Raw genomic sequence first — 21,843 nt, forward strand, 5'->3', positions numbered from 1 at the left:
GGGGCGGGAGAATGACTGCCCGCATCCCATGGCTGACTCTGGGACCCACCCAGGCCACCTCTGCCAACTCATGACACCCTCCTCCCCCACTGCCCTGGGCCCCAAGTGCCTGCGTCCCGGGTCACATCCCCTCCTCCTCTCTTTGACTTCAAGTCCAAGAACACGGAAGGTTGTGTCCATGTGCTTCAACAGTGCTGTGGTCCAGGCCAGGTGGACCTGTGGTCTCCACGTGAACACCTGGCCTCATTTAACTCATTCAAGTGTACATCCAAGAAAACAAAACTTCCTTTGTACTCAGCAGACAAAGAAATCTTATCTCTGATCGACTTTCTTTCACTCCTTTTCAAAGACAGTGATTTCAAATGTGTGTTGGGCTGTCCTGCCGAGCTCACCCTTACAGACAGACTCGACTCTGATTCCTGACAGTAGCACCAGAGTAAAGAGCCTGCAGGTGCCCTGGTGTGACCCACCCGGGAGAGTCCAGGGGCAACTGGCCAGCACAGCTGCCCCTTCGCTGCCACCTTCTCAGTAGCAACTTGAGTGTGCAACTAGCTTTTACTTTTCTTTAGTGGTAAAAGCTGTATTCTCTGATGACAAAAGCAATAACACATCATCAACATCAATATAAAACTTTCAGTAGAAGGCAAAAACCAAGAAAAAATAACACTAACCCATAATCTTGACATCTAGATTATGGTTAACATTTTTGTGTATGTTTTTCTAAACTTTTTACTATGCATGTACTCACATGAACCCATAAAATGACATATACTCTAAAAATGGGGTCACGATATGTGCATTGTTTGCAACATGCCTTTTCACCCAATGTAGTAAAAAAACATCAACAAATCTGCACCTACGCCATCTCTGTAAAGGGCTGCATGGTCTCCTCCTGTGAATGTTCAACAATGTACTTAACCGTGTGTGACGAGATTTGAGTTGCTTTTGTTGCCACAACAATGTACAAAGAACATTTTAACATGATCACCTGTGTGCATCTGAGCCATGACTTTCTCAGGACTAACTCCTAGAAATGAAACGGAAATACTTATTTTGGACTGAGGTCCTGCCCTAGACCCAGACCAGGCCAGATAGGAGTCACTCTTGAGGAAAGTTGCATCCTCACACTAAGACTTTAAAGCAGGGATGGCTCCCAGACAGTCCCACTTTTCCTGAAACCTTAACAGGCGCCAGCGAAAGAGGGGAGTCCCCTCTGCTTTACCCCTCACAGCAAAGTGACCTGAAGTGACCTCCTGTTAACAATTTGCCTTCTTTCACTCTCCTTCTGTTTCCTGGTCTCCACCTTACAAAATCCACTGAGCTGGCAGGAGCTCTCACCCTGCAGAGCAGAGGCCGCCCCCTTAATAAACTGTTAATGAAGGCCAGGTAGATCTGTAACTAAACTTGCAGTTTTGTTTTCTGACAGTCTGCATCAAGGGTACATTACTTTGATTAAGCAAATAGGATTATTCCCACAGCCTTCACATTAATTAATCTTACCCTTTAATAGTGTTTCAAAACAAAACTTTAAACAGGAAGATTATCAGACACACAATAAAAGGCAGTTTTTCATATTTATCGCCTCCCTGAAGTAGTTTATTACCTGAAACAGGTGACTAAATTTCAGGCTGTGTATCCTGATAGCAGGTCGCTATGAAGGTTTTGAGACAGACTCTGTCACGTCCAAGAAGCACTGTGAGCAGCTTCCTCCCTGATCCCCGTGCAGGCTCCTCCCTGACTCCCATATAGGCTCCAACTCGCTTTGTGGGCAGCGTCTCCCCTGACCCCTGTGCAGGCTCCACCTTGCTCGGTGGGCAGCATCTTCCCTGATCCCCCATGCAGGTTCCACTTTGCTCGCTTACCTGTATATCCCCCGTGCAGGCTCCAACTTGCTTACCTGTGTTGCTGGGAGGCTTCATTAGTTTCTGCCCATGTGGATTTTACGTTTCCTGATTTCTGTGTATCTCAAAACTTTTGTAATGACCCACATAGAGTCTGCCACAAGGCCCCTCCAGCCTTCTATGGGGACAGAGCTTTGGGCAGGTCCAAGCCACACAGGCACAGTGAAGCTGGGCTGTGATACAGGGCCTTCTGTTAAAGCCTCCCTTATCTATTGATTGTCTATTTTTAAAGACTCCCCTGTAAGCCCACCCTGATTGCCAAGGGCTAACTCCAAACCCAGGGCCAGCTCTCCCCCCCCTGCCCCCCGTAATCTGTCAGAGGGTTGTTGTAAGAATCCAAGCAGAAGCCAACTAACTCCCAATCCACAGGTGATTCCAAGCCCCACCACACACCACTCGGAAGGAGGCCTCCCAGCTGAGGCAGCCTCCACCTGGGCAGGATGTTACATGCAACGTGGGCAGTCTGCACCGATGCCTTCTTGACCAGGGTGCATGCAGAATGCACAAAGAGGTCATGAAGCTATTAACTGGAAATAGTTATAGTGTGGGCTGGCTAACAAATAAAGCTTCATGAATTCCAACAAAAAGGGTGAACACTGCTACCTGAAAATATTTTACAGCTGTTAAAAATCCAAAATATATCTTTAACAGATATATTTTTGGAAGATGCTTTAAATACTGATATATATTTATATAAATATCAAATATAATATTTATATTTTAAATATTAAAATCCCTTTTAATGTTTTCCAGTGGACGTAAAAACGCAGAGGTGATGCCTTGGCTGGAACCAGCTCCCAGACTGACCAGTGTGGTCTAGTGTAGAGCCCTGCCTGCAGCATGGGCTCTGGTGCTGCTGACCCAGTGAGGGGTGGGGAGCTGAGATGCAGGGATGGATCAGCTGGCTGGCGCCTCCCGTGAAGGGGAGAGCCCATCTGCAGGCCTGCCCCAGCCGCTCCCTGCCTCAGCACCCCACCTCAACCCCTCCTCCCTGGCCAAACCTGGCCCATGGCTACATGGGCTCCCGGGCAGTGGCCTGCCTGGTGGTGGTATCATAGAAACATCACAGCATACTTCAGATTACCACTGAACGACACCACCTAGACCCAGGAGGATGGCTGGACACCAGCCCTCGCTCCCTTACCCACAGGAAGTTCTAGACACAAAAGGGGTATCACATCTTCAGAGTGGGCTGCTTCATTAAGTCGCTCTTCACCTGTGGCACCCCACACCTGTGCTCCTGGGGAGCTGCTAGGAGCAGAAGGCATTCACAGTGTTCTTGGGTAGTGTGCACCATGGGGGGTGGATGATGCACCTGGAAGCAAACACAATGGAGACACAGGCAGCTCCTGTTTCACTTTTCAAAACTAATCAGCCAAAGGTCCTGTCCTCAGGCACTGCCAATTGGCCATTGTCCCCAGGGCTTGCTCTACAACAGGGCTGGGAGAAGGAGCCTCAGATTCTGAGGAAGTTAATTAAGGCTTCTCCCTCCAGCCTCCTCATTTGCTCCAGAAAGGTAGTGGAGGAGGCCCTTTGGTTCTATTGAGAAAGCAGAGAAGGGGAGAGTGGGGCACAGGCCTACCTCACTCTGCCCCCAACAATCCAGAAATCAAGTCTCACTTCCCGCCTGGCTGCCTCCAGCTCCTGCAGCTCCACTTGCTGACTCCCAGCTGCTTGGAAATGAAATCGAAACGCAGAAGCACCCAGAGTTCAAACCCTGATCCAGGAGTGCAGCAACCTCACCCCAGGTTTTCCTTTTCCCTTCTTTCTCTTTTTTTTTTTTTTTATATATTTTTTTGTAGAGACAGTGTCTCACTGTACCGCCTTCGGGTAGAGTGCCATGGCGTCACACAGCTCACAGCAACCTCTAACTCTTGGAATCTCTTACGAGATTCTCTTGCCTCAGCCTCCCCAGCAGCTGGGACTACAGGCGCCTGCCACAACGCCCGGCTATTTTTCTGTTGCAGTTTGACCTGGGCTGGGTTTGAACCCGCTACCCTCGGCATACGGGGCTGGCGCTCTACTCACTGAGCCACAGGCGCCTCCCTCTTTCTCTTTTTTTCATCAGGTGGATTTAAAGTTTGACCTAACTTAGGGTCTTCTCCTCTGAGTTTTTATTTGTATTTTATTTATTTACTTATTTTACAGATGGAGTCTCTGTCACACAGGCTGGTAGGCAGTGGTGTGAGCACAGCTGGCTCCCTGCAGCCTCAAAATCCTGGGCTTGAGCAAGCCCCCTGCCTTGGCCTCCTGAGCAGCTGGGACCGCAGGCGCATGAGCCTCCACACTTGGCTGAGAATTTGGGACAATTTTCCTCCTAACTACCCTGTTTCCCCGAAAATAAGACTTATTTTAAGGTGTGCTCCCAAAGATGCGCTAGGTCTTATTTTCAGGGGACATCTTATCTTTCCTGTAAGTAGGTCTTATTTTCGGGGAAACAGGGTACTTCGAGTCACTCTTTTAAGCCACAAATTCTTGTAGTGAATCCTAAATTTTAAATATCACCATAATTTTTTTAGGTGGCGCTGGCTCCAGAAAAGTGATGAGAAGTCAGAACCTGCCGGTCTGGTGCCTCCCAGCACCACCTGGCCGCTGCCTCCTTCCCTGGAACTAGGCTGCCAGCTCCAGTCCCCACCCCCTGAGGACCCCAGGCCCTGGTTTAACCTCTGGGCTCACTGCACAGCAGGGCAGGCCTGTCCTGGCTGAAGTTTACAGCTGGCCTGACTGATCCCAGTCCTTAAGGAAGGAGCCCCTCCACGCCTGGGGGACTGACACTATAAGACTTCTAACTTGTCCTAGTAGGTTTCTTAATATCACTCACTGTTTTCAGTATCTGCCAAAGAACAGAACTGGCTTCTTCCTTTAAATGTTCCCACTAGCCACCTGTGAACAACCCTCACACTCCTTGAATTAAACACTTAGCTTCTGAATCCGCACTTCAGGGAGAAAAGGGCTGCAAACCTCAGGTGTCCCAACTGCTCAGGGCTCCCTAACCAGAACGTTGCTCAGCTGCAAGCAGGACCCCCAACCTGGGGATCTCCCCCATACCCTGAGGAGTCCCCACTCCCAGGGAGCCACCTACCCAGGGGAGTCCCCCACACCTAGGGAGTCCTCAATCCTGGGAGATCCTCACTCCCAGAGAAGCCCCCCACTCCTGGGGCACCTGCCCCTACCAGGCCTTGGCCTCCCACTTTTAGCCCAGCTCCCTCCTATGGCCAGGAGAAAGGACACCCTGACCCCCGTTTACGGCATTCTGATGGAAAAGCCAGCTTGCTGTAGAAATGACTGACTCCACGGCGCTGGCAGAGGGAAACCACAAGCTCAGGGTGCAACTTGTGTCAGCATCTGTGTGTGGAGGACATGCTGGCCTGAGAAGGCCTTTCCACAGGGCCCAAAGGCCAGCAGCTGTCACTTTGAAGTCACGGTCCCCACATCGCAGACAATAAGCATGACCATACCCATGAGCCTGAATTGTGACTGCAGGTCACAGCTGGCTGTCCCATTACATGGGGGGTCGTGGTGGATGTGAAGCAGGCTGATACCCAGCACGAAGCACTTTGGGCCTTCCTGCAGCCCCAGTCCCTGCTCTAGGAAACAGCATAGTGGGCGCTAACCATAGTCCTCAGCGGTCAGCTCCTTCATGGCTGGTCAGTGACACACAGGCGCACAGCCCATCTGCAGCCATACCCTCATGGGTGGCTCCCATCTGCAGACAGAACCTGGCCACAAGTCCATGTGGGTCCCATGACAGGCTGCACCCCAGAGGAGCTGGCCAGTGATGTCTGATCCCTTCAGGCCTAGACCCTGGATAATAAATACTTTGCACCTGTCTCTGGTGTGTGCCTTGGAGTGCCCAGCGCCCCACTGTCGTTTAAGTCAAGACAGAAACCAAACGGCTCTCCTTTCCTCAACCAGGCTCATAAAGATAAGATATTCCTGATCCTAAATCATCTGCACAGAGCCCTCGGTGAGTTCAGGGCACTGGCAGGAGAGCCCTTTGCTGGGAAGACGACCCAAGTTGCAGGTCCCCCTGGGAAGGGTGGGGACACATTCTCAGGGCCCAGAGCCAAACCCACAGTGACGAGGCCAGGTCTGCATGTTGAAGGGGCCTCCCTTCATGTAGGAACTGCCCATCAGATTCAAAGTCACATCTGAAATCTGCCGGGATATTGATAGAAACCAACATCGGCCTGTTTTTAATGAACTAAAATTGTGAGGGTGCTAAGTAAAAGCCAACATACTCCCTTTGTCTGAAGTTTTACTTTTCTGTCAACTCCAAAGACTGCCTGCAAATAGGGCATTGAGCCAACTTAATGTTAAGTTGTGGTTTCTTAATGACCTTAACTATTAAGAGATATGATTATAATTAAGTTTCCTATTAATAATAAGGGGACTTACTGTCCTTTAAAAAGCAATAGAGTAATTCATAAAATCAAAGAATTATTTCAACATAAGACAAAAAATCTCACAGCTTTAGAGAAAAAACAACAGGGATTTCTGCTCACAGAACCAACAATTTCAGAGGAAAATACTTTACACTTAACCAATCTGCTTCTTAATAAGTTTTTAGATAGCAAAAGAATAAATGTTTTAAACTAATGGAATAAAGAATGCTTATTCCCACGAAACAGCAGAACAGAGCTTCTGGAGTATGATGTCACATAAAATGCCTTTATTCCCATTTCTCATAAATACACCTTTGAAAAAGCCACGCAATCTTATTAAACTTACTGTCGTGAGTTGTATTAATGATGTGTAATGCCCACTGAACATAACTTTTATGATATCTTGTCTTTTTTTCACCAAAGTACTATTTAAGACAAAATGCTGATTTTCTTCTCCAGAGCAACAATCACACTGCTTGTGGCTCTCGGCGCATATTAAACAAGACATAAATCACAAATGAATCCTCACATTCAAGAAGTTTGTCGATGCCAATTATTTAAAATAAATAACCCTCCTACCTTGGCCCACTATGTACTAAACTTGAATTGGTGGTTAAGTTTCAATAAGTCTTCTCATTACCCTGTTAGGATCTTTTTCATTGATTAAAGTGTCCCCAATAAAGCAAGATATACAGTATCGAATGTCTAATAAACAACTTATCACTGCCCATAAGTCGGCTTCCCCGTGTGACGGTGAAAGTGTTGTGGAAGCAGCGGTGGACAGGGCTGCACAGCAGTGAGTGGGCTCATAGCTACCAAAACATACACTTAACGAAGGAAAAAAATGGCAAATTTTATGCTGCCTATGTTCTGTCACAATAAAAAGGCCCCACAAATCAATCTACTATATATTCATTCAATAAAGCAACATATCTTGATAATATTAAAATGTATCCTAATTTGTCTGTAATAGTTTTCTCCTTTGACTATATAATTTTAAAACAAACTTAAGACTTTATCAACATATACATTCCACATTTCAGGCAATAAAACTTGAGGGGCAGCCAAAGGTGCTTCCATCAGACAAAGCACAGCTGTGTGTGGCCTTCCCGGGGCTTCCTTACCTGGACCCGCCCCATGGCCTGGCCAGAATGTGCAGCCCCCAAACTCTCTGGGGCCACCCCACTCGCTCCTGCCTCATCTTTGCTCTAGCGTGCCATGTGCCCATGCCAGGCACCGGCTCTGGACGGTGGGAAGTTTGCACTTTTGCTCCCCACTTGACCCCAGGTGCTCGAGGCACGGTTGTACATTTGAGGGACACCACCTGCTGAGCGCCGTGTGTGTGTGTGTGTGTGTGTGTGTGTGTGTGTGTGTGTGTGTGTGTGTGTGTGTGCGCGCCTTTCTTTCCAAGGGTATTGGTAGATTGATTTTGAGGCCTGGAGCCCACACATTTCACCCCACTTCACAGGACAGAAACGGGGAAATAATGCATTAAACTGAACCAGAAGTGAGGACTGAGAGGAACTCCGACCCTGACAATCACCCCAGCTTTCTTTGATGATTAATGAAAAAAATCCATACACATATTTGATGGTCACCTAATATTTGAACAATTTACCTACATTTATCTGAACAAAAATGACTTCAGTGCATTTTCTAGAGAGGTGATTTAGGCCAAGCCACAGGCATGCGAGGTGTTTCATCTAGAAAGGGCAGGCGACCCCAGGTTGGGTCACCCTCCAATCTCATGTCCCACACGCTGGCAGCTGCCCGAGACCCCATGGCATCTCCCAGCTCAGTGGGCAGTCTGAGGCCTGGAGACATAGCACAGAAGCCGGCACGGCACAGGCAGAACCTCACTGTCCATAATCCTCTGCTGGAAATAGGCTGGAGGAAATCCTCTTTTCTCTGAAGAAGGAGATGATTTAATTATTTAAGCAGCCACCTCCTTCCCAGGCAGTTGTGACCCAGGCATGTCCCCTTGGCTGCTGTGTCTGGGCAGGTAGTGAGGCTGGGGGACACCCATGCCCGTCTCTTGGACCCTCCTGTGCCCCCAAATACCAACTCGAACCCATGGGGAGTGGACTCCCCAGTGTCAGGGGCTCATTTCCCATAGATGTCTCTGAACAACTCTGGGGATGGAAGGACCCACTGGGGCCTCCAGCTGTAAACAGTGTCAGGATCACCCAGGGTTTCTCTTTAATGAGAGAACTACCTGACCTTATAGTTGAAGTGGGTGAAAAGTATCCAGAATTCTTCCAACAATCGCCAGATGTATCTAATTCCTGACCAAAAGATGAGTAATGATTTATGAACATTTCTGGTGTGTGCTTATGATAACCTGAGAGAAGGGAGGAAAGAGGGAGGGAGGAGCGGAGGTGGGAGGGAGGGAGACACAGAAAGACAATAGTTGGTTCAGAAACTCACTGACTGCCTTGAAAAAGCCAGAGGCGGCTGACATGGGGGCCAAGTCACTGACAGGCCCCACTCTGATTCCAAGACTGCAGACAGCCGTGGAGGTCACTGCTCTGCCAACTTGCCTCAGAGTTCAATGTCCCCATTTTGGCAAAAGTACGTCACCCTGCACAGGGACAGGCTGGCAGGGGAAGGAGTTCCTGAGAATGACCGCACTTCCTAGAGAACAGGTCCTGACCCAGTGGCTTCCCAGCTGACTAAGCAGACGTGCCCAGGCCAATTAGGTGACATAAACTCTAACATCTGCCTTGTCAAGGAGCCAGATGCTGTGTGTTTCGCTTATAATGCAAAAACTGAAGCAGTATGTTGTAACATCGTTTTAATACCCCCTCCCCAAAAACCCCTCCTGGAAGACAGCAAAGAAGCAAACAGATAGACACAGCCTTCGATCCGAGCAGACCATGACCCAGTGCTCTGCCACGTCTAATAACGGTCACATCATTTACATTTGTTTCACAGTTTTAAAAAACAACCAATCATTCCCACTGAACTCGTATTTTATGCTGCGTCTTTCCGTATCCTGTGGAACGCGTTTTGGTAACTGGCTTGACAAAGCAGTAAGCAATCAACATGCTTCTTCCAAATGCCTCTTTGGGGTTTGCATCTGGACACTTGGGGCCCAGAAAGCCTGAATCACTGGCGTTTGGGTGTGGGCTAATCTCTGACACCCTATGTGCCTCTGTCTGAAGGCAGGGCTTTGGGGGTAATCAGGGTTATGTAAGGTTGTATGGGTGGGTCCCACCCAAGTAAGATTGCTGTCCATGTAAGGGGAGGAAGGGACACTGGGAAGGCATAGTCTCCCCCCATCCCAAACGCACACCTGCAGAGCTGAGAGGTGAGTTCCTGCCACTGGAGTCGCCTGGTCCCTCACGAGGGCAGCCCGTGCACATGGAGATTGTGTGGAACCCCCCCTCAGCCTTGTGTTTAAGATGCTAGCACTTCCACAAAAAACACAAAAGTTTATGACTCAGCGACAAGCACTTTAGAGAACCACGCCACAAACAGCATGTCAGTGTTCCACAGTAAGATTTACTTTCCTGAGTCACTTTCTTGGCATCTGTTTCCCCAATAACCCAGCCTGTGTGCTAACATGCATGCCAGCCCCTGCCTCATCTAACTGTACCCGGGAAAGGCCTGGGGACCCGCCACGGGACCACTGAGGCAGTGGGCGCAGCGTCCATGCACAGTTGTGTCATCGTAGTGCAAGGCCTCAGGCCCACGATTCCACGAGGCCGGTTTATCTTTCTAAACAGCGCTGATATGATGGGGAACAGAGACTGTCAGGGTGAAGAAAGCCCTGGGAAATGAGAGCTTATCACAAAAAGGAGGAAGCTGAAGGCATGCAGGTAAACGTCCACATTACAGGCAGAGGGGAGGAGCGAAGTGAAGCTGGACCCTCAGGCAATCAGGAGGACCCAGCTCCTTGGGCATTTGTGGCTGCAGGGACAGATGCCTCGGCTCAGCCTCAGGAGCCCTGCTCCAAGGCAAGCTGTTCTGAGAGCACCAGCCAGGAGGCCACTGCAATTGCTGCTCAGATCTGCAGGAGTTGTTGTAAGCACTATGGGAAGGAGGAAACCCTGTTGGTTCAGCTGCACCTGGCTCAGGCACACATGTGCTCACTCACAATCTGCTGACCACCATACCCGTCTCAGGCACCTGTGTTCACTCACAATCCGCTGACCTCCCCCACCTGTGTCAGGCACTTGTGTTCACTCACAGTCCACTGACCACCCACACCCGTCTCAGGCACACAGGTGCTCACTCACAATCCACTGACCACCCACACCCGTCTCAGGCACACAGGTGCTCACTCACAGTCCACTGACCACCCACACCCATCTCAGGCACACAGGTGCTCACTCACAATCCACTGACCACCCACACCCGTCTCAGACACACAGGTGCTCACTCACAATCCACTGACCACCATACCTGTCTCAGGCACACAGGTGCTCACTCACAATCTGCTGACCACCCACACCCATCTCAGGCACACAGGTGCTCACTCACAATCCACTGACCACCCACACCCGTCTCAGGCACACAGGTGCTCACTCACAATCCACTGACCACCATACCTGTCTCGGGCACACAGGTGCTCACTCACAATCCACTGACCACCATACCCGTCTCGGGCACACAGGTGCTCACTCACAATCCACTGACCACCATACCCGTCTCGGGCACACAGGTGCTCACTCACAATCCACTGACCGCCATACCCGTCTCAGGCACACAGGTGCTCACTCACAATCCACTGACCACATATCTGTTTCAGGCACACAGGTGCTCACTCACAATCCACTGACCACCATACCTGTCTCGGGCACACAGGTGCTCACTCACAATCCACTGACCACCATACCCGTCTCGGGCACACAGGTGCTCACTCACAATCCACTGACCGCCATACCCGTCTCGGGCACACAGGTGCTCACTCACAATCCACTGACCGCCATACCCGTCTCGGGCACACAGGTGCTCACTCACAATCCACTGACCGCCATACCCGTCTCAGGCACACAGGTGCTCACTCACAATCCACTGACCGCCATACCTGTCTCAGGCACACAGGTGCTCCCTCACAATCCACTGACCACATACCTGTCTCAGGCACACAGGTGCCCACTCACAATCCGCTGACCACCATACCTGTCTCAGGCACACAGGTGCTCACTCACAATCCGCTGACCTCCCCCACCTGTCTCAGGCACCTGTGTTCACTCACAGTCTGCTGACCACCCACACCCATCTCAGGCACACAGGTGCTCACTCACAATCTGCTCACTGCATGAACCGGTCTCAGCACCTGTGCGCTTAAACACACTCCGCTAACCACCAGATCTGTCTCAGGCACCCGTGTACTGACTCACAATCTGCTGAATGCTGAGGACCTGCCAGCAGTGCACCCCACTGTCTGCCAGATGCTGAAACACAAACATGGCTCCCAGGGGTAACACTCAGTGGAAAAGGGTACTTTGAACCTACTCACAACTGTGTTTACCTCTGGGGTTATAAATGTATTCACAATTGATTTTTTCATGTTGAACATCTGCTATGTACCAGCTCCAACTCCGGGTACCTTCTTCAACATGGGATTCTCAGCATTTCAAAGAGGTGGCCAACGTGGTAAGGGCAGGAAAAGGTTCTCCCTGCATCCTATGACTTTATGTTTCACTGAAAATGAAACGTAGCTTGACCCCCAAATACCATCCAAATACCCTTCCGGCCTAACTGTGTTGCCCTGTATGAGGGCCAGATGCACATGTGGGCAGCACTGACCTTCAGTGTGCTGTGGTTTCTGAAGGACTCCCGGGAGCTCTCCTGTCCTGGGCTGGGCGGGGTCCCCTGAAGGGTGAGGGTGGGGGGCTGTGACGGGCCCACAGGAGGGGGATGCGGACTTCTCTGCAAGACACAGCTTAAGGCACCCCTGCCCACCCCTCCCCGGGAGGCTGCCCCCGTCTGCAGGTGGCTCAACTATGCCCAATCTTTAGTCCCCTTGGTTTTACAAGAAAAGGGGATAGATCCTGGCAGACTGACAAGGGAGGGTTAAGTGATCCTGAGCACTACCCGACAGGTCCACACTGCTGACCCATCTCTCTGCCTTGGGGCCCCTCATGGTCAGGCCGTACAACTTCTTACCCAGACTGGGACCAGGAAGACAGGTGAGCCCTGGGCTGAATGGGGCAACGTGGTGTCAGGTCTCTTATCAGTGGGGACGCACCAGTGGACACACACTAGTAACCGGTGCCGAGTAGATGCAAGGCCCCACATCCAGCCCATGGATGGAGGATAAAAGTGACACAGTGTTCCTCATGGGCTGCTGTGAAGAGCAAGTGTCACAGTGGACAAAACCCTTAGCGAGGGCCCGACTGTCTGACTGGTGCAGGCAGCTCCATCTCCCTCGGCATGGCACCAGCACATCCAGTTGCCTCCTATGGCCCTGAAAGCTGGGCCTGGGTGTCTGACCCCCAGCCCTCCCCTGATGCCCTGTGGGGGTGGGGCGAGACCAACAGATGGAGGCCCCGATGACCCGCAGTCTACAGTACACACTCTCCATCTCTATTGGGAGGTGTGAGTTATTGGTCTTTGATGAAATAGTCTTTTTCACAAGTAACATTCTCTAAAATCTTTTATCATCCTCTGGGCAAGCTGGCTCACGCCTATAATCCCAGCACTTGCATGGACAAGGCAGGTGGATTGCCTGAGCTCACAGGTTCCAGACCAGCCTGAGCAAGAGTGAGACCTCCTGTCTCTAAAAAAAAATAGAAAAACCAAGAGTTGTGGCAGGTGCCTGTAGTCCCAGCTACTTGGAAGGCTGAGGCAAGAAGATCACTTGAACCTAAGAGTTTGAGGTGGCAGTGACCTAAGATACCACGGCACTCTACAAAGGGTGACAAAGTGAGACTCTGTCTCAAAAAAAAAAAAAAATATTTTATCTTCCAGCCAGAAAAATTATTATTTTCATTCCCTTCCTGAGCCCAGAAAAAAATTACCTTTGTCACTTGAGATATAATACAAGAAATTGATAGTCCTCATTTCCTGAGATATTTGTGTAGCACTTTACAATGTACAGATTATTTTCATGTACACTAAGGAAGGTCCATTTGATCCTCACCACCCCAGGAAGCAGAGACCACAAATGCCATTAGTGTCATCTTACAGCTACCCCGGGTTGTGTGACTTGCCCAGAGCAGAGCTGGTGGTGACATGGGGCTGCCGCCAGGGGGCTACAGAGGGACCACTCAAGAAGACAGGGCTGCCTGAGTCACACACTCAGAGCTGGTCAATTACCGCCTCCAGGGATTACACAGCCTGCGACAGGAATTTCAGTCAAAATGCAGAAGAAAGATCAAAGGAAGATAGAACACTTCTCGCCAGTGGCAACTGATCTATGTTAAACTTTTTTCATGTAAAATACACACTGTACTGTGCGAAAGGAGCACAAGTGCAGCTGCTGACCCTCCTAAAACCCTGCAGTGACAGTGGGGGGGACCTTGATACCGCGTAATTCAGGCACAATGCTGTCTCCCAAGAAAAAGTGACTCCCTCTCTTGTCAAAATGCAAGCCTTCTAATATGCCCTTCAAGAAGTAAATCAAAACCACTGAAAAATGAGAAACACTGTGCCAACAGAGGATCAGAGAATAAGAATTTGTAAATATATTCATCTAGGTTTTCTTCGTTTTCAAGAGGAAGACGAAGCTGTGAGTGAGAGATGTGAGTTGTGAGACATGGAGACACTGGGAAGGCGACTGCAAACGGGTGAAGCTGCATCACCAACAAACTCCTCAGTAAGAACACAGGGAGAAGTATGTATCTCATTCGTGGGAAATCAATTTCTCCTCACTCCACTTAAAACAATGTTGAAAAATATTGAAAGGCCTGGGTTCAAGAGGTGACCAGTGAGTGAGTGAGTGCAGGGCCAGTGAACTCTGCCCAGCATGGGCCCTAGTGATGAGGGCAAAGTTGGCAGGGGGCGCCTAAGACACTGTCCCGGGCTGCCAGTTAACATCTCGCACCCCACCCTACAGGAGTGGGTGCCAGCCAAGCCATCCTCCCAGTTCTGGGCGCTAATAAATAGCAGCCAGAAAACAGGAGCAGGGTGGGCTGCACGGTCAGGGAACCCAGAACATAGCACCTCGCACAGTCAGGATTCCTCACATACCCAACAAAACCAGAAAAACCTGTATCCCCCGTGGGTGGGGCGGGAGGGGGTCTGTATAGAGGACAGCCTGGACTGTCCCCAGGTGGCCACTGGCCCAGTCTCCCCAAATCATGACTTTTTAAGAAGTGGGGAAATGAGGATATTTATGTACAATCACCTGTATTTAAAGGGTGGCAAGAAATTCAAACAGTTTAAGGCCCCTGAGTGGGCCAATGCCTGGGCTCCAGCACACAGGCTGGCCTTACCTGGGGCAGGGATGGCTTTGAAAATCTAACAGAAATTGAGAAACCATTGCCTAGAAGCAAAATGCATGTGTGCAAAACATTCCGCATATTGTTTCAAGGGAGCATGCAGTTACTAAGAACTAATTAATAGATGTTTTGGTGTTGTTGAGACAGAGTCTCACTTTATTGCCCTCCGTAGAGTGCTGTAACATCACAGCTCACAGCAACCTCGAACTCTTGAGCTTAAGCAATTCTCTTGCCTCAGCCTCCCATGCAGCTGTGACTACGGTCGCCTGTCACAATGCCCAGCTATTTTTTGGTTGTAGTTGTTGTTTGACAGGCCAGGGCTAGATTCGAACCCGCCAGCTCCAGTGTATGTGGCTGGTGCCCTAGCTGCTGAGCTACAGGCACTGAGCCAAGAACTAATAGTTTTAAAATAATAGCAGCTTCAAACTACTAAGAAATCTTAAGAACTCTCCCACTGCTCTGTTCTCGCCTTTCTGGGCCATGAGGTCTGAGGAATGGATGTGAAAAAAAAAGGAAACCAGTTTCTGGGAGCCTGGTCAGCACATGTGAGCCCCAGCACAGAAGGGCCCCGGTCAGAACATAGGAGCAAGGACACCCCATAGAGGTGTGGGCTCCAAACACAATAGTCTCAGGTACTCGGAAGAAACAGAGGCCTCCAGTTCTCTGCCCATTTCCACATTTTTATGACTCTCTCAAAGGAAGAGAATCCTAAAGTCTGGATAACAATAAACATGTTCTGGAAAGAACCATGAAGTTCCCTTCCGAACCACCCAGGGCGGGAAGAGGCACAGAAGCACAGACGCTCACTGAGCAGGTGTTCTCCGAGCTCTAATTCTGTGCCAGGAGCTGCACCAGCCCCATGGGGAGAAGACCGAATCCAAGCACATATGGGATGAGTCCAGTAGAAGTCGCCTTCCAAGAGAAGCCTTGAGGAGGATGAAGAAGGGACAGGGCTGAGCCACCAGGACCCTGGGAGGGCAGCCACCAGCCAGGAAGCCATGGTGGGTGTTCACAGGCAGAAGGGAACCAAGAAGTTGCTCCAGAGGTCTCAGTGCTACCACAGGCAACTGCTGGACCTGTCTCTCAGGCTGGACATACCAGACCCCCAGCAGGCCAATCCTCCCCTCCAGCCCTTGCCCAGTCTGCTGACCCGATCGACAGGCCCTTCCACTGTCTTCCCCGCGCCCTCACCCTCGTGCAGCTGGGCCCTCACTGCACTGCCCCCCACTGGCCTCCTCATCTGCAGGGCCAGCTCCACAGGACTCAGTGTCTGTCCTGTCCGGCAGAGTGACGTGTCCAGAGCTCAGTGCACAGGGCCAAGCGCAAGGGCAAGGTCCTCCTTGGGGCACCAGGAGGTGATGGAGACCTTGGTGAGTGGCAGGTCTTCCCTTACGGAATGGGAAAAACAAGACAGCAGGAGGCAAGATGGGTGGGCCACGTCAGACAAGCCACTAAAAAATTAGCTGAAAGGGGAAAAATAGGTGGAGTGACTGGAGGGGAACGTGTTTCATGCCCTGGAAGAGTAGCTGTGAGTGGGTGTGCATAGGTAATGGTGTCACCTGGACAGGACACGTGCAGGCTGGAGCATAGCCCATCTGTCAGGCCAGGGTCACCTGCCCTGCACCACAAGGAGGAGAGGAGAGAAGGGCATCACTGCCAGTGCCCACCTTCCCCCCAGGGGCAGGAAAAGTCTCTGATCTCTGTGAGGTGGGAGGGGCATGGGAGGTTCAAGAAAGCTCAAGGGGAGAAGTGGCCTCCCTAAGAAGCCCAGAAGCACAGCTGCCCAGCAACACATCCCTGCCTGTAACAAAGATGTCTCTTGCACGGCCCTCCCACAAGTGCCAGCCCCTGTCTCCTTTGGTCAGGCCAGGACCTGCCGGGCAGACACTGTTAACAATCTCCACTCGCAGCTGGACCAGCCCAGAAGGCAGCTGGCCCAGGAGCCCCTGCAAGGCAGTGGTGGGCTGCCGGACTGGGCCTCATCCCTTGCCTTCAGGGATCTACCTGTCCAAGCGAAAGCAAAAATAATCCCTTACTCAACCCTGTTGAATTTCTAGTGTTATAAAAATTGCTGATTTTGATTTTCATTGCAAATAAATAGCATTTTACCGCATTTAACATGTTTTACAAAATGTGTAAGTCTGGGACTTGGGAATCACTGATTAACCCTGTTTCTACTAAATATATGGTCCAGGCACTGAAGAACAATTTATATTTTAGGTTTCAGAGCCTGATATACCTGTCAGTGGAGGATTTCCTATACAATGAAGCAAGTTCTTATGTTAGTGGATTCAGAACAATTTTAACAAATTTAAAAGGGAGACAGTGCTCTCTTCCCCAGAATTTTAACTGCCAATAGTGAGACCCAAGAAGATAAAGCTTATTGTCCCCTGGGTTATTATTAAACTTACTATCTGGCACAGAATAGAAGCATCTCAAGATCATTTGTTCCTAATAAGCAGGCATTCAATAGGGTTCCAAACAGCAATGAAAGAATCTAACGCAACAGCTAGAATGTGAAAGGTTAAATGACACCGAGGCAGACCAGACGAAGCCCCTGAAGGTGAGAAAGGTGCTCGGCAGGGGCCTGGCTGAGAGTCTGCACTGCAGACCTGGGGACCTGCCACCACACTGCTGGAGGCAGACAGCACATCAGTCTGGATTACAGGCCTAAGGGTGCACTTATTTCAGAAACCTGAAACCCTGGTGCTGAAAGCAGCTTAACTTGGTGGTCATGAGGTGCAGACTCCAGAAGGCCCCTCTATACTAACACTGCATTGGAGAAAACAGCTCCAAAATCAGGAAGGCATTTTATGTGAAGCAAGAGCCTGGTGTAACTTTGTCAAATAAGTCTGTCTTTCAAAACAAGCCACCTCACAGGTGAACACTGATGTTCACAAGCAAACCACTTGCTAATAACAAAGGCAGATACATATGTATGCCAGTGCACAGCTGGACTTTTTCTAGAAGACTTAAAGGTCTCAGGTACTAAAAATCTTTGTTTCACTTACAAAGAAAATTCCAATGGGGTGGCACCTGTGGCTCAAAGGAGTAGGGCGCTGGCCCCATATACCGGAGGTGGTGGGTTCAAACTCAGCCCCAGCCAAAAACTAAAAAAAAAAAAAGAAAACAAAAGAAAATTCCAATGTAACAAACAGTCTGTCTTGAAAATAAATATCTACCCTTAGCAAGGAAAGCCCTCAAATTTGTCAAAGCTCTTGGGTGTTAGAAACACAATGGAAGGCACATACTATGAGAGAGGCAGAGCAAGAATTTTGAAGACAGGACAAAACTGACCTAGGGTGTCTGGTTGAGCCGTCAGAAACAGATCACATGGATGACAACACTAAGCTCTGGACCTACAGAACTTTGAAGAAAAACCCCTGAAATGTAACTTGCAGAAGGCAAGGAAAGGAAGAGCTGTGTCAGCAAGGCTTGTCCTTAAGGAGATTTATGGCCAAGTGAAGCCCCTTCCCTCCTGGCTGGGCCTGCAGAATGTGGCCACATCTTTGTTTAAAGGTTTCTGAATCTGGCCTGGGCCCTACACACTGCTGGATGTCAACCCGGTGGGTCCCTGCTGGGTGGTGGCCAAGGTGTGCTGTCTCCCCTAGCCAAACTCACTCTGGGCTCCCGGGTGCCACCCTCAGGCACTTTCTCAGCTCTCTGCCTGTATTATTAGCCTGTCTCATCCTCACAACTCTATGAAATGAGTATTACTGTTATCCCTGGATGAGAAAACTGAAGCAAAGGAAAAGTTAAGCCACCTATCCAAGGCTACATAGCTAAAAAGTGTGCGGGGTGGGTGGTTCACCGTCTGGCCGCTGCCTATAGGATGGGCAGCCTGACCCACACTGCTGCCCTAGCTTCTCTTACAATGTAAACCAGGGGTCCTGAAACTGTGGCCCGCGGGCCACCTGAGGCGGTGTGATTGTATTTGTTCCCGTTTTGTTTTTTTACTTCAAAATAAGATATGTGCAGTGTGCATAGGAATTTGTTCATAGTTTGTTTTTTTTTAACTATAGGCCGGCCCTCCAACGGTCTGAAGGACAGTGAATTGGCCCCCTGTTTAAAAAGTTTGAGGATACCTGAGAACCAACTACACCTACAGTTCCTACCTCAAACCTCTAAAAAAAAAGATAACCTCAGTTCTCAATTCATGTGTTAAAACTATTTTTAAAATGTTACAAGATACAAATCAAACTACCTTGGGATACAGGAACTACCTAGTGAGGCATGAGCCACTTGACAGTGGGTGAGCAGCTGTGCCATTTACTGATACAACTATCTCCACACAGCTGTATCCATCAGACACCAAACAGCCTGTGAGACCACTCTGAGCACACTGTCTTAACCTGGAACACAGCTCTCTCACCTATTTGCCGATCTTCTCTATCACAAATACCTATAACAAGATTTTCCAAGGACTTCTCTATCCTTTGGCAGCCCTCGAGTATCAGAAGCTGGAAAGCTTCCCTTGTCCCAGGAATTCCACCTTCATGAAAACTGGAAGGCAACAGGGTACATTTATTCATGTTTATAAAATAAGTCACATAAGGAAACCACATGGAAATATGAATATTCAATCCCAGAATTTTTTTTCCTCTAGCAAAAGGAAATATAATTTGGTCCTACATAATGGAAGATAATCAAATTACAAGAAAACAGATCACGACTGTTTCTGGAAAAAGTCAAATTTGTTTAATACCATAGGCATGAGTTTGAAATCATGGAAATGAATGGCTTTATATGTGACAAAAGTGAAAAAAACAGATGAAAACACTACAAAAACAAAACAAAAAAGAATGTGAAGTGAGAAAACAAAAATAATAGTATCTCATAACTTGCCTTTCAAGGATGTTATCAAATTATGTATATACTGGAAAAGTTCATTAATGAATATTTATCCCTTGGTTTTGAGAAAAACATTGATGTCATAAATATAATAACATGGCAAAAGGGAATCAAAGATGTAAACTACACACAGATCTACGTAACATAAAACACCCCAAGGCCTGGAGGAAGTAAGTTAGTGAAAGCACCAAAATGAGACACATCTGCTCCCCCAGGATGGGCAGTCAGGACCTGGGTGGGAAGCTGAGGCCCATCAGGGAGTGTGGGTCCACAGGGGCGGAGGAGAGATGACCTCCCCTCTCCTTTCTGGACAGCACTTTCACAGTTTGACCCACTTCATCACAGTGTTAGAGATGGAAGAGAACTGATCAACTAGAAAAACAGCGAGTGCATTTTAAGAAAATCTTAGTTCCACCCTCCCTTTTCCCCTTTATCTTTGAGGAAACCAAGGGACCTGCACTTACTGCCCAACACTGCTGAGAGCAGAAAGCTCCTGCCCAGCCAAGCATGTCCCTTTCCAATCTGGTTACCTACAGTGCCCGCTGGGTCCTCTACACACTACGCATTACCGGTAACCCTTCCCCACCCAGAACCACAGGGCTGAACAGAGAGAGCAGGCTGACTTCCAGAAACCACTCCCTGGACCCTCTGAGACTTTTACTGAGTAAATTCAGGGGCAAACACTGACTTGGCATTCCCCTGGATAAAGAGAAACACATCTTTGGCCAAAGTCTCCTGTTTAAAGAGAGTTCATGAATATCAAAGTCCGCTAAAGGTAATACCTACACCAGGAAAAGACACATCCCATCTTGTGCCCTCTTCCAGCATCAAACTTCTCAAACCTGCCCCAACCTCGGACAGGCAGCCAAGATGAACAAGGAAGCCTGTGTCACAGGCAGTGCCCAGGAAACACTATCCTCAGGACAGTTTTCCTTCTCTTTGACACACACACACCCCTGTTTTTATACCTAAGGCCAGCAACACTGCCACTGACAGGGGTCTGCTTTCCCCTCCTCTGATGTGAAACAAAACCATTTTTTCCCCCTGCAAATATTCCCTCCTGATTTCTCCACTGGTCATTAAGAAAGGAGTGGAGTCCCCCAGGAACCCAAGAACACCCCAGACTTCTCATCTGATTGGTTATTTTCAGGAAAAAAAAAAAATCCAAACTTCATTTGTGAATCCTCCAGTGATGTTTAAAACACAAACAAAATCACCGGCATTTTCTAGACGTATGACAGGTCCTCCCAATCTCCTAATCCTCTTGCGGACACGACTGCGCTAAGTCGCAAGTGGACGGTCCTCCCCAAGCCTGGGCCCTTCTCTGAAGCTCAGCAGGAGCTGCTCCATGGGACACCGTGTCTGCGGGGTAGCTCTAATCCAGCTCCCTAGCCCTAAGTACTAGCCACGGGCCTCGGAGGAAAATCAGAGAACGCGAGCTGAAGGGTGACATGGGACGGCTGTGGATGGAGAGCAGGTGGGGACCTGGGGCAGGGGCCAATGTGCGGCCAGGACCCCGTCCAAAGCCCACGGGTGCAAACTCCGAGTGGCCCCGTGCAGTAATCATGCTGGTCCCCGGGAAGCGAACAGTGTCACGAGGCCGCCAGAGCCCTCGGGGAACCCTGGGGTTCGGCCAGCAACAGGGTCGGGGGCCGCGGGCCCGAGCCCGCCCGGGTCCCCGCCGCACTCACGTATCTGTGCACGAGCGTCCGCACGAGGCTGCAGTCCATGGCTCCCGGCCGCGCCCGCTCCGCCGTCAGCGCCCCCGCGCCCGGCTCCGTGCGCCCATGGGCTCACGGGCTCGCGTGCGGCCGCGCCCCCCGCTCGGGTCAGGGCCGGAACGCCCCGGGAGGTGCTGGGGGCGACCAGGGCCCCTCCGCGCTCATGCCGCCTGGCCCGGCGGCAGCTGGAACCGGCCCCACGCGCGGCTGGCCGCTCTGCGCCTGGTCCCGTCGGGCTGCCGGGTCGCCGCCGCCGTGGAGCGCACCGGCCCGCGGCAGAGCCTGCGCGCTCTCCCTGTGAGTCTCCGCCTCCCGGCCCGCGCCCCTCCGGAGCCGGCCTCTGGGCCCCGCCGCCGCTCTGGGCGCGCACGTCACCGGCGCTGTGAGCATGCGCCCCGGCCGCAGCCCCCGCCCCGGGCACCGCCGCCCGCGCCCGCGCGAGCGCGCCCGCCCTGCCCGGAGCGCCGACCCTCGGGGCGGGGGCGGGGGCCGCGGGGAGCGCTCCTGTTGCTTCCGCCTCACGGGCCGGACGCGGGGACCGGGCGCCTCGCCCCGGGACGACCCGGGCGGGGGGAACGTTTAAGTCACGGCC

At 50.5% G+C, this 21,843-nt stretch overlaps 1 protein-coding gene across 7 annotated transcripts in view; it reads right to left on the bottom strand.

Moving 5' to 3' along the window:
• Positions 1 to 21,549, bottom strand: part of ATP11A (ATPase phospholipid transporting 11A) — a 132,309-nt gene extending 110,760 nt beyond the window's left edge. For 4 of the 7 annotated variants that reach the window (XM_053563679.1, XM_053563678.1, XM_053563680.1 and 1 more), the window contains exon 1: positions 21,222 to 21,549. In XM_053563679.1, coding sequence (XP_053419654.1) covers positions 21,222 to 21,260 — 39 coding nt within the window. In that variant the 5' untranslated portion in view covers positions 21,261 to 21,549. The remainder of the gene's footprint in view (positions 1 to 21,221) is intronic. The other 3 variants (XM_053563677.1, XM_053563682.1, XM_053563681.1) reach the window with 1 other exon arrangement.
• Between the last annotated feature and the right edge of the window lie 294 nt (positions 21,550 to 21,843).

Source organism: Nycticebus coucang, chromosome 15 (assembly GCF_027406575.1).
Source record: "Nycticebus coucang isolate mNycCou1 chromosome 15, mNycCou1.pri, whole genome shotgun sequence".
Taxonomy (NCBI): Eukaryota; Metazoa; Chordata; class Mammalia; order Primates; family Lorisidae; genus Nycticebus; species Nycticebus coucang.